The sequence below is a fragment of the Heterocephalus glaber genome, unplaced genomic scaffold (genome assembly GCF_053883595.1).
Source record: "Heterocephalus glaber isolate CG9 unplaced genomic scaffold, H.glaber_assembly_v1.0 deba00000071, whole genome shotgun sequence".
NCBI classification, from domain to species: Eukaryota; Metazoa; Chordata; class Mammalia; order Rodentia; family Bathyergidae; genus Heterocephalus; species Heterocephalus glaber.
Genome location: NW_028258137.1, coordinates 11,231,038 through 11,247,309, shown reverse-complemented (window position 1 = coordinate 11,247,309; position 16,272 = coordinate 11,231,038). Strand labels below are relative to the sequence as shown.

At 43.4% G+C, this 16,272-nt stretch overlaps 1 protein-coding gene across 3 annotated transcripts; it reads right to left on the bottom strand.

The window, feature by feature from the left end:
• Window positions 1-54: 54 nt before the first annotated feature.
• On the bottom strand, window positions 55-16,222 carry Kars1 (lysyl-tRNA synthetase 1). 3 transcript variants are annotated; one of them, XM_004842824.4, is made up of 16 exons: window positions 16,078-16,201; window positions 14,257-14,292; window positions 13,236-13,412; window positions 10,705-10,864; window positions 9,355-9,520; window positions 6,912-7,005; window positions 6,357-6,543; window positions 6,129-6,254; window positions 4,835-4,954; window positions 3,535-3,697; window positions 3,251-3,424; window positions 2,810-2,895; window positions 2,421-2,506; window positions 1,682-1,808; window positions 885-1,028; window positions 55-336 (listed from the first exon to the last, which is right to left on the bottom strand). In XM_004842824.4, the coding sequence occupies exons 3-16, from the start codon at window positions 13,376-13,378 to the stop codon at window positions 238-240; spliced, it is 1,875 nt and encodes a 624-aa protein (XP_004842881.1). In that variant the 5' UTR covers window positions 13,379-13,412; window positions 14,257-14,292; window positions 16,078-16,201; the 3' UTR covers window positions 55-237. The 3 variants fall into 3 exon arrangements, with proteins under 3 accessions (XP_004842881.1, XP_004842880.1, XP_004842882.1); XM_004842823.4 differs by lacking the exon at window positions 14,257-14,292 and having other exon boundaries at window positions 16,078-16,212; XM_004842825.4 differs by lacking the exons at window positions 13,236-13,412; window positions 14,257-14,292 and having other exon boundaries at window positions 16,078-16,222.
• Window positions 16,223-16,272: the final 50 nt, after the last annotated feature.

The window sequence follows — 16,272 nt, the reverse complement described above, 5'->3', positions numbered from 1 at the left end:
CCCTAAATATTCATTAGGCCAGCAGTCTGGGGGAAAAGGTTGACATTCCTAAGGTAAAGAGACAAATGGTTTATTTGTTAGCAAGTAGTAAAAAGAAATTTTTAATTCCTATTCTCAATTCTGGTGGCTGAACTGATCTGTGGTGGTCAAATGGATGACTGCACACAAGAATTTCTCCGAGACTTGACCTTTTTGCAGAAATGCAGATGCCTGAGGTATACGAGTTGGAATTACTTTCTAGACGGAAGTGCCAACCACTGTGCTTTCCATTGTGTCAATGCTTGCTACAGTCTCTTTCTTGTCTTCTGGCTTCATGGCAGGAAACAGGAGCACTTCCTACAGGACATAAAAAAGCATTTTGAAGCTAAGCACTCTGAAGTTTTTACAGTGATTTACCTGTTCTTTTGGCCTGCTACTATTGCTACCCAAATCCAGAGATTTGTCTGTATACCCCAGATGAAAAGATAGATGTTCTTTTATTTCAACCCGGTCTCTCATAGTAACAGAGGATAAAAGAAAGCCAATATACAGCACTGCCTAGGGGCACCAGGTCAAAAGGATAATTGACACTGGGTCTATTGAAATTAGATTTCTTCATCTATACCAACAGGGTAACAATAACTTCTACATCTCATAGTCTGACTAAAGTTAAAAGAACTATGTAGCCAGAGGGCTTGGCACTTCCCAGAATCCTCAAGCAATGGAAATAGCATTCTTCCTGTCTCAGGAAGAAAAAGATAAAAACTCAGTATGGTCAGAAGTTCTGAGTCTGACATGAGCTCCTCTAGCTCAAAGTACTTGCTTTATTCTCTAGGCCCACCAGGCCCCACCTCCAACACAGTGGAGCTTTGTGACAGGGGCTATTGTGGAGGGCTGCAGTGTACCTTGATGTTATTAGAGTCTGTAAGAAACATGGTGATGCGGTCAATGCCCATGCCCCAGCCAGCAGTGGGAGGCAGCCCATACTCCAGAGCAGTGCAGAAGTTTTCGTCTATGAACATGGCCTCATCGTCACCAGCAGCCTTGGCCTAGAATAAAGAGATTAAAAAGGTTATGTTCTTCTGGGACATCTCAGGGTCCAAGTGAATATGCTAAAACATTCAAAGGGAATACCATTATTTCAGGGATGTTCCTGACATTTGAGACTTCCTATGAACTGGTTTCTTCAGAACTCTACAACAGCCATTTTTTCCATAGACTTGTGGGTCATGACTGATGCAATCTATTTCAGACTGCATACTGATTTATATGAAAATCTCTGCTCCTTGGGTTCTGGGCTTGAGTAAGACTTTCTGAGACTGGGTAATGATTCCAAGAGTCCCTTTCCCATTTCCTGAAACTACCCATCATGGCAGTGGTATTTTAATCTGCCTCTCATCCCCATGCCATCTCAATAAATGTACAAGTTAAGAAACATAATGTTCTTGTTAGGCAAATCATTTTCAAAATAAGTGATACACTCTCCCTGCAAACAATCTTAACTATGCTCCTTATATATTGCAGAGTGAGAACTAAAGTCCTCATTTTGAAATGTGACTCCTCCCGGCAAGCCTACGGCTTTAGCCTACATTTTTGTTAAGTTACCGAGAATGCACATGGATAGAGACCTGGGTTAAGGCTGGTATTTCCTGGTGAGTGGGCTCTCTGGTGAAACGTGCTTTTGTTCACGCTTCTTCCTTACCTTGGCCTGTTCTTCAAACAGCTGCCGCTGCCGCATGGGGTCATTCAGCTCAGTGTAGGCATTGCATACCTCCTTCTTCATGACAAAGAGCTCAAAGCGCTCAGTCAGACCCTCTTTGGAGCGGTGCCTGGGGAGAAGAAACTAAAGAGGAAGCTAAATATGTAAATCCCTAATAATTTTATCACCCGTACACAAGTTCCTGAAATCTAATGGACTCAAAAGTTGTGACTGTTTGCAACCTGAAGCCTGCATTCATTCTCAGTACCAACCACTTGGTGCACAAGTGAGGTGAGAGGGTCAGGAAGATTTACCTTCCTAACAAGCAATGTGGTGGTCTGCTGTACTCACCACTCCCCTGCAAAGCCCTTCTGCCTCCCTTTCACGGCCCACAGGACCTGGACAGGCTGATGGGGTGCTGGCAGAGGTCTATTTGCGCCTGTTCTTTGGAATGCTTCCTTTTGGAACCCAACTGCCAGGCTGAAAGGAATCCCTAGCTATGCTGTCAGAGATGCCACATGGAGACTCCCTGGAGGATGAGACCCCATGTGAAGAGGCCATGTGCAGAAGAACTAAAGTACCCTGACAATATTCCCAGTTGAAAAAAGTCACTTGAATTATCGCAGCCAACACATTTTGGAGCAGGAAGACCACTTAATCTAGATCATCATGAAAATAAACTGTTGTTGTACTGGGTTGGTTATGCAGCAGTAAGTAAATAAAATATCATTCTTTATCTTACCATTTAGCTAACGGGCTCATTATCTGTGGGTGATCGCAGATGAATGTAGGATTGATGCATGCCACTTCCAAGAACTCTCCAACAAGCTTAATGAGAAAACAACACAGAAATAGACATCGCTTCTGAAAGGTATTTTGATAGACCCAGCCTTGGGGGAGACCTTATTTCCCACTCCACTGGCTTTATCTTACACCTTTTTCAAAGGCTAGAAAGGATTAACTGAGAATAAACGTGATCTATTTGGCACAGAGCTTCGATGACAGCTCAAAATTTCTCAATTCCCTCCTTCTCTTTAGGGTTTTCATCTCTCTTTAGGTAAAGTTGTGGCAGGATCCACTTCTTAGGGAGGAGGGGACTGATCAGCATTGGATGAGGACATGGCCTCTTACCTTATCAAGGAGCCTGGCAGTGGTCCGAGGCGGAGGGCATTCAACAGCTTTTGCTACACAGATATCATCAAGAATTTTTCGAGTTTCTATAACACAAATGCTTAAGTTGGAACTGGGGACATCACGCTAACCCAGTAAAAACATATGTGAAAAAGCAGGGTGTAGAGGCGCATGTAGGCCATCCCAGCATTCTGAGAGGCTGAGGCAAGAGGATCCAAGTTCAAGCCCAGCCTGAGCAATTTAGCGAGACCCTGCCTCAAATTATAAAATAAAAAGGGTTGAAGATACAGTTCTGCACAAGGGCCCTTGGTTCAATTCCCATCATTACAAACTTAGAGTAATACATATGAAGAGACTAGTGTGGGAGATTCTAGCTATGACCTCATCAAATTCAGAGCTGACAGGACGAGGGCCATTTGATGGAGGAGTGTATCACTTCACCTTCAGTTTCAAAGAGGTTGGTTTCAGGCAGCTTCACCCCTAGGGCTTTCTCCAGCTCTTCCACCATTCCGATTCTCCGGAAGGGTGGGGTGAAGTCAATCTCATAGGCTTGGCCCTCTGGACCATCTGGGTGGTAGGTGACCTTGTAACTGCCTGTAATGTTCTTCACCATTCCTGGGAAGGAAACCAGCCATTTCAAGAGGATGAAGCCTGGGAAACTCTCCTCTGAAAGCAGCACACTGGACCCTCAGACTAATGTGAAAGATGAAGAGAGGAGGACTCACCTGAAATCAACTTCTCTGTTATTTCCATAAGATCATGATAGTCTGCATAGGCCATGTAGAACTCACAGGTGGTGAACTCAGGATTGTGGGTCAAATCAATTCCTTCATTCCGGAACTGGCGTCCAATTTCATAAACCCGGTCAATGCCACCCACCACCAGCATCTAGCAATAATACAATGCAAGGTGAGGGGCATGGAAACTAATTTCTCTTAACATCCCTGGAAACTGTCCATCTCCTAACTGGTTTTTACAGCTCACGTATACTCTCTATTCAAAAGGCCTAGTACCCCATTCTCTTTAGACCCTTGCAGTAGTCAGTTTTCATTCTTTTTTGGCTTCCCAGATCATCTCAGTACTATTCCTATGTCCTGGGCATCACCTGCCTAGCCAGCCTGAGCCTCTTGAAAGAAATTTCTTGTAGGATTAGCCCACACATTAGTGACCACACTCTACCAATCAGATGCACTGGTGAGACGTCAATAGCGAAGGTACTAAAGGAAGGTGTAGGGACTGCACAGAATTCATTCTGGTAAAGTGGATCACAGCTCTTAGAGATAGCAGTTGTAGAAATCCTAATGGGTGCCTAATAGAAAAGACACTCCATTCTTCATGAGATCAGTCCGGCGATATGATTCAACACCATTCCTAGTTGTGTGCTTTCCAAGCATGACTCCTTGATCTTTCAGACCACAAGCCTTCTTACACAGCTAAATAAAATTTCCTTTTGCTTTAATTAGTTACAACAGGTTCTGCTGCCTATAACTGAGAATCCTGATGTCTCTGATATTTAAGCTGGTGATTTGAAGAAACTTATTTCCAACTTCCAGAGAGAGACTATTCTTTCTTCTACAAGAGACTAAAATCTGATTTTACTCAAGGAAGATTATAAACTTAAAAACTTTAGGGGAACTAAAGTAGGTTAGGCATATCTGTACACCTGGAAAAAATAATCACTTTTCCTTTTGCCCCCTGCTCTGCAAATGCTCTACTGATCTTATAGAGAAATTTCTAAAGTGTTACACTTACAGTGCTCGCTTCGGTAGCACGTATACTTAAGTGTTACACTTACAAATCTGAGAAATCTGAACACTCTCCTGGCTGTTTTATCCTTAATGTTCCTCTTATTTCTCTCTCTTTTTTTTTTTGGTACCAGGGATCAAACTCAGGTCCTTGCACTTGCGCAGCAGGCAGCGAATCCACTGAGCTAAATCCCTGGCCCTCATTTCTGATTGTACTTGTGTGGTCAAAGATTTCCCAGGTTTCTCCTTGTCTAAGGAAATGGGTGTCTTTATTGACTACCTTATGGTAGAGTTCTGGAGCAATTCTCATGTATAAGTTCATATCCAGCTCGTTGTGGTACGTGATGAAAGGCTTGGCCACAGCTCCCCCTGGGATGATGTTCATCATGGGAGTTTCAATCTAAAATACACAGGGAGAAACATTTAGAATTCATCTTGCAGAAATGTACAAAGGTGTTCACTGAAACATTTATTATAGAAAGAAATCAGAAATAATCTAAACTGTCAATAAGGAAAACAAACCACACAGCTACTAAGAAGGAACATGTGTATGTCTACATCCATGCATCAAAGGATTCAGAATACAGAATTGGGAAAAAAGGCAGGTCCATCATAACACATATCGTGACTTCATTTATATTTCAAGCAAAAACTAAAAAAAAACCAACCCTCTGAGCCAGGCATGGTGGTGCATGCCTGTAATCCCAGTACTCAGGAGGCTGAGGCAGGAGGATCTCCATGACCTTGAGGCCAGCCTGGGCTACATAATGAGTTCAGGGCCAGCCTGAACTACACAGTGAGACCCTGTCTCAAAAAAACCAAAACCAAACCCCTCTAAAACCTTTACACAGGTGTGCTCCATCCGTACCACCTATATGTACATATACATGGAGAATAAATGGTGAGAAAGGATATATATCAAATTCAAGTAGTTAAAAGAAGCAAAAACTTCTTTCAATTTTGCTTCTATTTAATATTTGAATTTATTTTTGGATACAAGGTCTCCCTATGTAGTTCAGGTTGGCCTTGAACTCACAGCAATCCTCCTGCTTCAGCCTCCAGAGTGCTGATTACAGACATATGCCACCACCCTTATTTGAATCTGTTTTATAGTATAGGAATTTGGCTTTTTCATGCAATGAAAGAGTATATATATATATATATATATATATATATATATATATATATATATATATTTTTTTTTTTTTTTTTTGGTACCGGAGATCAAACTCGGGTCCTTGTGCTTGCGCAGCAGGTGGTGAAACCACTGAGCTAAATCCCAGGCCCTCAAAGAGTGTATTTTAATGCTACAAAACCCAAAATGATTTGATAATGTATTGAATATGGTGTCATTGGCATGTGGATGGCCTTACACCTTGCTCATCATTTTGGAAGTCATGTTCTAACTTCATAATCAGAGCACAAAACAGACACTGGCAACAAAGGGGATATTCTTGCTAGGCATGAAGGATGCTGAAAGGATGTGCCTTGGAAAGGGAAGGGAAGGGATGGTAAGAGGCAAGCACAGCAAGGCAGGGCATCACGTCAGGTAAGAAACCCTCCACCCCCATCACCTCGAGAAATCCCAGCTCATCCAAGAAACTTCTTATATATGTAATGATCTTAGAGCGGATGATAAATTTCTGCCTCACAAAGTCATTGAGTATCAGGTCCAAGTATCTCTGTCGATACCGGGTTTCCTAAACCAACAGCAGCAGTTAGAAATCATTGGTTTGATGCAACAGTACAATAAAATGAACAGAATGCACCTTTGTGCCACAGGTCGAAGAATGAGAGCTCACCTTGTCTTTGAGGCCGAAGTGCAGATGAGGTAACATATGCAGGCAGGGAGACAACAGTGTGATCTCATAGGGAATGATGCTTAGCTCACCCTTCTTGGTTTTCCCAGGATTCCCATGAACGCCGATTATGTCTCCCCGACGCAGTTTGTTGTTGATACAAATAAATTCTTCCTCTGATTTGTAATTCCTGAGTGAAAGGAAATGTAATTCAGTAAACAACAGCACACATTAATACCGAACATTAGTTTACTCTGGAACCTTCACTCAAACAGCTACTATCTAGTCAATATGAGGCCAAGAAGAGTTAATGATTCAGAGACAGCTGTTAAAAAGGATTATCTTGTATTTTTACCGGCATACAACGTGAGGGCAGTCATTACTTTCCAGATGAGCAGATCATATTTTTATCTTCTTTTCAACCTTTCCCAACCACGTCCACCTCTTTATTACTCTCACTTCAAATAATAATGGTAAACTATACTACATCAGCCTCGGTCTGCAGCCGTGCTGCCCTAGGTCAGCAGAGAAGACCTGTAACGGGGTATTCCTGCGTACCTGGAATTGGCCATGACTTGCAACTTGACTCCCTCTCCTCGAAGGTCATAGAAGATGAGCTTCCCCCCAGAAGCTCTTTTGGCATGGATTCTACCTGGAGAACGAAGAGCAAAAATAATGACTGATCAGTTCCAAAAAAGATACCTCTGCCATACAAACTAGAAAAATGTGGATTGTGGCCTGGGGTCTAATCCCTGTCTTTTTTTTAATGCCAATGATTGTCATTATCATAGCAGTCCGGAAGCTGAGGCAGGAGGATCTCTACAAGTTCAAGGCCAGCCTGCACTACATAGTAAGACTGTTTCAAAAAAACCCCAAAACTTCCAAATATAAGCAATGGGGCAAACCACCAAGGCTTCAATGTGGGAAAACAGCAGTGAGAAGAAATGGGCCATCTGATGGATATGAGAACAGACATAAATAACCAAAGATAGTCACAGAAAATGTGCATTTTCCTCCAGGATACCCAGAGGACAGCAGCAGAAACTGGGAGAGGCTGTGTCTATTTCTACACCAGTAAGGATGCACTATGAAAGCTTAAAGGCGATGGACTAGTACAGTCCAGAGTATTTCTCTAAACTTAGCAACCAAACTTAACTAACTTAGCCTCATCCTCTTCTAGGACAAGGAAACACAAACAAAGGAAAGAGGAAGACCAATAAAAGTGAGGAAGAGGAAGAGCCAGAAAATGCCAGAAAACCAGCTGCTGTATTTCTGAATACCTCACAAAAACAACAAAGAGGCAGCATAGTGAAGCTGAAAAATTATCTAAACCAAGATCTTTTTTAACATTCAAGAAAATTAATTTCAAGTAAAATTTAAGCAACATAAGGGAATTCAGGTCAAATGCTATTCAAAATTACTAGAAAACCAAGTGTGGTGGTGCAGGTCTGTAATTTCAGCACTTCAGGCTGAGGCAAAAGGACTGTGGGTTCAAAGCCAGCCTAGGCTAGGGGCTGGGGATGTAGCTCAGTGGCACTGTGGCTGTCTCATAAGTGCAAAGTCCTGAGTTCAATCCTCAGTACAGGGGGGAAAAAAAAGAAAAGAAAAGAAAAGAAAAAAAAGCCAGCCTAGGCTAAGAGTAAGACCCTGTTTGTGGGGAGGGGAGGCAGATAGAAAATAGAGTGTACTATCCTCCAGACACAACGAAGCGCTCAAAAAATCATTACGGAAATTAAGACTAAACTAGAACAAAGTGAGTAAGTACAACAAATAGTACCTTAAGAGACACAGAAAGTGAAAAGGAAGATAAAATTTAAAAAGCAAAGTATAAAAAAAGGTAAAATAAGGATTCAAGAGAAAGTGATAATCATGAAAAGAACTGAAGCTGATCCAACATATGAATAAAAGTACAAAAAGAAATCCAAAGTAAGAAAGAAAGCATAATACAAAAAATTAGTTGGTGCACTGGTGCATGCCTGTAATACCAGCAACTTGAGAGGCTGAGCGGGAGGTCCTAAGTTTGAGGCCAGCCTGGGCAATTTGGTGAGACCATGTCTCAAAATAAAAGGGGCTAGGGCTGGGGATTTAGCTCAGTGGTTCCACCGCCTGCCTTGCAAGCGCAAGGTCCCGAGTTCGATCCCCGGTACCAAAAAACAAAAAAACAAACAACAAAGGGGCGTGGGGCTGGAGGTACAGCTCAGTGGTAAAAGTGCTCCTGGGTTAAATCCCTAGTGACACACATGCGCGCGCGCGCACACACACACACACACACACACACACAGAGGAACATTTCCTAAAAAAGAAAAACATGTAAAAAAGACAAGATTTAAAGGCACATCTCTGAGAATATTGAGCCAGAATGACTTAACATGAAGACATATTTTAGTAAAATTACTCAGCTTAATGAAATTTTGAGGACATTTAGGTGTTGGTAGGGGTTCTCCCTGGATAGTAGAATGAGTCCTTAAAATTTTTTTCTCCTTGCTTCTTTGAGTGTCCTTAATTTCTACAACTAAATAGTTTTACTATGTGGGGAAAGGGGGGAAAGAAAAAGAGAAGATTAATTTTTTTAAATTAAGTAAAAGAAGATCCCACACAAGATACTCTAACCCTAAAACAACAATATTCTAGAAATACAGTCTCAGTGCAAAGGATTTTCAGGCCAAAGACTGGAATTATAAGGAGCCTGAGCCCATGGTTCCTACAGATGAAAGGAAGTCCTTAGAAAAAGACTATGAAGTAGCAGCAGCAGCAGGCCAGGAGTTCCTCAGAAAATGACCCTTTCTCAGTAGCATCCCCTCATCTGGAATGTGACCCATACCTCAGGGCTGCTCTACTTTTTTCTGTGAATAGACAAAATGGTACTGACTCAAGTTAAGTAGCTGCAAACACAGCCTACCTGAGAGCAAAGCCAACCCAGGCCCTCCTTTGTGTTACTGATGAGACCTGCCCATGGTGGCCTGCAGTGGGAGCTCAGTGAACAGCCAGGGAACTGTCCTACCTGCCACCTTTAAGGTGATGTCGGTCAGGTGGTCCCCAGGCTGCAGGTGACTGTATTCTTGGATGAACTGGGTGAGTGAGATGTCTACGTGGAACTTGTGTGGGTATGGATCCTCCCCACTGACCTTCAGCTGGTGGACTGCTTGACTTCGGATCTTGTAGTATTGCTGTTAAAGGAAACAGAGCATGACAGAGTGAGAGACAGAGACAGTCTCTCTCTCTCTCTCTCTCTCTCTCTCTCTCACACACACACACACACACACACACACACACACACACACACACACAGATACCTTGAGAACAGGTCAGACCAGTGGCCCATTTATTAGAGTATTGGATCCTGCCTCAAAGTGGCCCCAATACTGTACACTGAGGTTTTCTCTAACTTTCCACAGCCTTAAAACCTTAGGATTAAATATGGAATGAGATTTGCAGGGCTGCTTAAAATATTCTGGGTTGCTAGATCCACTGCTGAAAATGAAGAATTCCAGAATTCCAAAATGCAAGATTTAACAAAAAGAAAAAATAGGGTTCTACCTAAAATAATAAAGAGTTTAACTGGTACAGGTGGCCTTGCTTACCACTTTTGTGGACCACACCTGCATGGGGAGTTACTTATTTTCTAACTCCTCTCCTACCCTTGGTCACACATTAGATCTTTCCCCAAGACAAACCCTGGATGATAGAAATATGGAATGCCCTTCTGCAGGGGTCAACAAACTTTCTGACGTAACTTCTCAACTCTGCAGCTTAAATGGGAAAGCAGCCTTAGATATACATAAATATACGGTCAAGGCTGTGTTTTGTACAATTTTATGTATAAAACCAGGGAGGGAAGAGTGAAGTGGGGGAGTGGAGAAGAGGATCTGGCCTGCGGAAGGGAGATATTCCGTCAACTCATGTAAAACCCTATCCATCTTTAGGGATGGACCTCCCCCCTCCTCTCTTCCTTTAGTGGTGCTGGGGACTGAACCCAGGGCTTCCTGCATGCTAAGCAAGTGCTCTACCACTACACTACATCCCCAGCCCTAGGATGATACATTTTTCTGGGGCTGCTACAAGGCCCAGCTAGTTTCAAGGAAGATTAATTACTCACTAGGGAGTGCTGGACTCTCCCAATTACCTGTTTTGAGGTAACAGAAAAAGCTTAGGCCCTGTGCCTTTAGCCAGCTGAAATGGCAGCACCTTCACTGCCATCCACTGGCAGTGACCCAGGGCCCAGTGGCCGTTCCAGTCACTTTTATCTTCTTAGTCACTGGTTCCTGCTACTTCCCGGCCCCAAGGAAACCTGCCCTGAGCCTCTACGGAAGCTCTCCTGTGTCCAGGCACACAAGTGGCCCAGAGGACTCACGTTTGGGTCCAGGGTTTCTTCCTCGGTACCCACACCATTGTCAGTGGTGTGATTAGTGGCAGCTGCAGTAGGTTGGCTTAGTTGTTTCTCACTGAGCTCCTTCTGCTTGGCCTCCTTCTCTGCCACTTTCTTCTCGGCTTTAAGGCGTCTTTTTAGCTCACTGTTGGCAAAGAATTCAATGTGAAAGCTGCCTGAAGAGTCCTATATCTTCAAAACATGAACAGCCTGGGAAAATATTCTTGCTGAGTTCCCCATCCCTAATTTCTTTTTTTCTTTTGAGACAAAGTCTCATTATGGCTAGCCTTGAACTCACTATGTAGGCCAGGCTGGCCTTGAACTCAGGGCGATCCTCCTGCCTTAGCCTTCCTTAGTGCTGGGATTACGGGCTTGTGCCACCATGCCTGGATTCCCCAATTTCATAGCCTCTTAGTCACTAAACTCTATGTGTAGCGGGTAAGTAAAAAAAAAAAAATTAGCTTAGAACAAAGATGCAAAAGATCCTTTTAGTCTTTGCTTTCCAGTCTAGGCGTGCTATTAGGGACCAACTATAATGAAGATGCACCAGGACAAAGAAAAGCCTATATACTGTACTGGTTTATATTTAGAATAGGAAAAAATACTTCCTAGAAAATCAGCAGGATAGGCTTTGCCTGAAGTAAAGCACCTCACCTAGTCTATGAAGTTCCTTGGTGCCAGAAACTGCATCCCTCCAACAGAAGATGAAGCTCCTACAGCACCAGACCTAGTGTGATAAGGTAGCACTTGGTCTGCCTGCCACTCCCTGGATGGCCTTCCTGAGGAGCAAGTGAGGCTGGGGATGGGAGAGTGGGATCTTCAGAGCTCAAGAAGACATTCCACAGACAATCTCTCTAACCTTGGTGTCAGTATCAGTCTCACTTTTGCAACTGGAGCCTGTCTTCAGCACCCTAGATCACAACACTGTACATAGCAGAATAGTACAGGGGATATTATACCACCACCGCTGTCAGACTGCCTACGACTAAATTCTGACGACCAATTCTGCCTCCTTAGCCAAGTGACTAAACTTTTCATCTGAAAACGGAGATAAGACCTGCTCCCATCAGTTGTTTGAAAGAGATAAGTTTGTAAAGGGATGATTTTATCCATGGTATTTAGTTACTACTCAAATGTGAGCTATTCTAGGTATCCCTCATTATCTTAACCTTTCACTTTGTGCATCTAAGACAGAAACCACACAGATTCAGATATATTTCTGGTCAAATCTTTCATTATTCGATCTCTTGATACTTGTTACCTGACACTTAAAAAACCAAATTGATGTGGATGACTCAGTATCCTTTATGATCTGAACTTGCTATCTGAACTCAGAAACAAAAGACATTTGGGTAGACAGCGGAATATTCTCATTATTCAGAGAACTTATGGATCATTGTTTCAAACTGCTGGTGATAACTGAGTATTTGGCAATAATGAACCATGGCAAAAGATGTCATATGTGGGTATTATTTAGCCTTCAGGTACACCTTCCATTTCCTTCCTTTCGCTATTTAGTTTAGACTGGCCTTGAACTCACAGCAATCCTCCTGCCTTGGCTTCCCAAGCGCTGGGATTACAGTTGTGCACCACCATGCCCACCCCTCCATTTTCAATATGAGTTTAGAATTACTTTAAACAACTAATTGAGATTCAAATCCATCGTCCTTTCAGTAAGAAAAACTGATTCCAATGGCTTCAAAGCAGGTAACTCTTTCTAGATAAAATGTCTTGTAATAGTTAAGTTGCTTTTGAATCAAATGAATCCTAAGGATAGTCTCAGAAGGTCTGAAGGATACTGCTAAAACCAGAAATAAAGAGCAAAGACACCCCCAAAATGGCAGAAAAGGGAAAACAGATGGCATGAGAAATTCTTTTTTTTTTTTGGTACCGGGGATTGAATTCCTTGCACTTGCGCAGCAGGCGGCGAAACCACTGAGCTAAATCCCCGGTCCGAGAAATTCTTTATTCAAACTGGGCATGGTTATACCTGTCATCCCAGCATTCTCTTCAAGGCTGAGGCAGAAGGACTGTAAATTCAAGCCCTGACTGAAAATTTAGCAACTTAGAGAGAACTTGTCTCAAAATTAAAAAAAAAAGACAGAGATTTAGCTAAGTGTGAAGGCTCTGGGTTCAACCTCCAGTATCACCAAAAAAACCACAAAAACAAAACCAAAACAAAACCAAAACCAAAGGTTATTCTCTTAACACTATTCTGGAATAAAATCCAAGTCATTTTAAGACTCTAAGGAGAGAAGATTTGAATTTATAAAGAGAAAGTGAGAGGAACTATTGGTTTTGGTAGAACTCTGTGTTTTTTTTCTTTTGGTACCAGGGATTGAACTCTGGTCCTTGTGCTTGCTAGGCAGGCAGCGGAACCACTGAGCTAAATCCTCGGCCCCTGAACTCTGTGTTCTTAGCAACAAGTCCAAAGACTTTTCAGGGGCTTAACAGATACTGAATGAAAGAAGGAAAGTATTTTTGCTCCCAGAGCAATAAAGGTAATGGGCACCAACCTTCTTATATCAGAAAGTGCCTTGTCCTTGTGAAGCGCTGTGAAAGGAGCAAGTTGACCCAGTCGAAGTTCCCTTTGACCCCATTCTGCCCAGGTTTGGCGCAGGGACCCCCTAACAAGCCTTAGAGCAGCTAGCATCAGCATGGCAGAACACCCGGGAGCTAACGATTACCACGACCTAGCAGGAAACACAGAGACGGGTGTCAAATGGGACAGATAGTATATACCCACCCAACCTGTACTCTTTTGAGTTAGAGGAGGGGAGCTATGTTTGCACTGCCTTTTAGTGTCTTGTTTAAGTTACCAAACTGAACTCCTAGCAACCCTGTTAACACTGCTCTGTGACTGTACCTGACAAAATTCTTAGTCCTAGCTGTGGAAAGAAGGTGCACATCTGGGGTTAAAAAGTCAAATGCAGGGCCCGAGATTTAGCTCAGTGGTGCCACCACCTGCCTTGCAAGGGCAAGGACCTGAGTTTGATCTCTGGTACAAAAAAAAAAGTCAAAAGCAAGCTGGGTGTGATGGTGCATACCTGTAATCCCAGCACTCAGGAGGCTGAGGCAGGAGGATCGCTGCCAGTTTGCCAGTTCAAGGCCAGCCTAAACTACATAGAGAGACCCTGTCCCCCCCCCCCCAAAGTCAAATGCAAGTCAATCAATAGTGTTACAGGTAGAAATGATGACAGCATTCTAGAATATGGTAGACAGAATGTGAGGCAGTGTTTCCAAAGCCCTAAGTATGATTTCTCTCTTGGAGATGAAGTAATGGGCCAGGAGATGACAATGTAAAACATATAACATAAAAGCAAAATGTTACTACCAAATGCAATTTCTAGGTAATGCTAGAAGAGCAAGGGCTTAAAGCTGTGTGTGATGGCAGGGCCCTATAGGTCAAGCTATTTGGGAGGCTGAGGCAGGAGGACTGCTTCAGGGTAGGAGTTTGAGACCAGGCTGGGTAATAAAGTGAGAACCTGTCTTAAAAAAAAAAACAAAAGAAAAAAAGAGAAAATGTAAGCCACATACCTCTGAGTCAAACACAAGCAAGACCTGTTTGGAGCTCTAAGAGCAAGGAGAAAAGGAATGGTCTCAGACCACTTTGTATTTATTAACAGTGGAAGACTACAGATTACAGGGATCACATTCTTCAAATAAATTTGAGGAAGATCTTTCATTTGAGAATGAGTCATTTGCTGATCTGGTTTCTTTCTTTCTTTTTTTTTTGGTACCGGGGATGGGACTTGGGACCTTGCACTTTCGAGGCAGGCAATGGAACCACTGAGCTAAATCCCCAGCACCCCCGCCCTTTTGAGACAAGGTCTCTCTATGTAGCCCAGGATGGCCTTGAACTCACAAGCAATCCAGCTGCCTCAGCCTCCCAAGTGCTGAGATTATAGGCTTGTGCCACCATACCAGCTTCATCTGGTTTCAAGCTTGGGGACAATTCCTGGCAGCACAAAATGGTGTTCATTAAAGACATCAGACCAATGAAATTCCAGGAACAATTAAGAAACAGAAGGAATGTTACTTTCATCTGGGCGTAGTGGCTAGTGGCCTGCCCTGCAATCCCAGCAATTGGAAGGCCGAGGCAAGAGGATCACTGCGAAGTTCAAGGGCAGCCTGAATTACATAGTGAGACCCTGTTTTAAAAAACCAATAAACAAAAACCTAAAAATAAAAGATATTCCCATTGGGTGTGGTGGCACACACCTGTAATTCCAGCACTTGGGAGGCTGAGGCAGGAATATCATCATGAATTCAAAGCAAGTCTGAATTTCATTCATAGCTGAGACTATCTCAAACCCACCCCCCCAAAAAGAGAAAAAAGGCGTTTTTGACGTTTACAGAGAACCCATAAGAGCTCTAAGATGATGGCCAACATATTTGGATGCTAGCAAAACATAAATTTAGATATTTCTCTTGTAACTTTTCTAAAATACACTAAGTATAAACCTAGAGACAAAAGGAAAAATCAACTCTTAACCACTGAGTGCCTATAGCAATTCCCTCAGGGTTCAGCAAGAGGATTAAGCCTTCATACATTAAAGCAGCATGACATGTAATGATGTAATTTCTCCTGTGCCTCTGGAGTGGTACTAATTATGTCTCATTCGGAGCACTGGGGAAATATTCAAGTCACTGTGCTCCGTGGTTCAAATGAGAAACGCCGTTTGAGAAGCAATGTAGTAGAGAAGAAATAGTAAAGGGAAACTAATCTTGATCTATGTTCGCCTATACACTTCCAAGGGTTTGGGGTGGTGGTTAACAAAGACAGGCACGGCTAAGGGCAGCCTGGGGTGCCCTGCTGAAAATGACAGTCTCCACTACAAGATAACGGACACTCGTTTCTCATAGATCCTTTGAACAATCCATATGGGTTGGTGCACGACACAGTTTTATAACTGATCCCCCTTCAAATCGTAAGGTTCATAATGACCCTGCTAAGGCCAGAGCAATCTTGAAGGTCTTTACGAAAAGCTATTTGGCTTTGCTTTAACCACCTCACTGGGGAGAGCTCCGTAATAAAGTAAGGCATCTCTCAGAGGGAGGGAGGGAGGGAGAGAGGGAAGAAGAAAGTTTCACTTTCCTTTCCTGTCAGCTCCCGGTCTAAGCTCTGGTTTCTCTCCTGCATTCTCCTACTGCAGCAGCAAGATGAGGGGGGGATCTCGCCAGCGACCCCCGGGACATCCCTGGGGATGCAGTTTCTCGGCTCGGTCACCACGTCTCAACATGTGCGCAACCCACCAGAGTAGGTAGAAAGGCCCCTGGCTTTGGCATGAGGCTCAAGGCACTTCCCAGCTTGGACTTTACAACCACAAAGGCTTAATGACCCAGAAAGACACTTACTTTTTGCTTAGTTTCGGTTCGTCGTCCACTTTCACCTCAGCCCCTTGCACCGTAGCCATCTTTCTCAGGGCCCGATCTGAAACCGACGAGGGCAGCACGGCCACTTCCAGGTTAAGGCCGAAGCACCACCTCTTCCGGGGCGGAGGGCGGGCATTCCTGGCGCGCAGGCGCAGTGCTGAGCTTCGCGGCGACCCA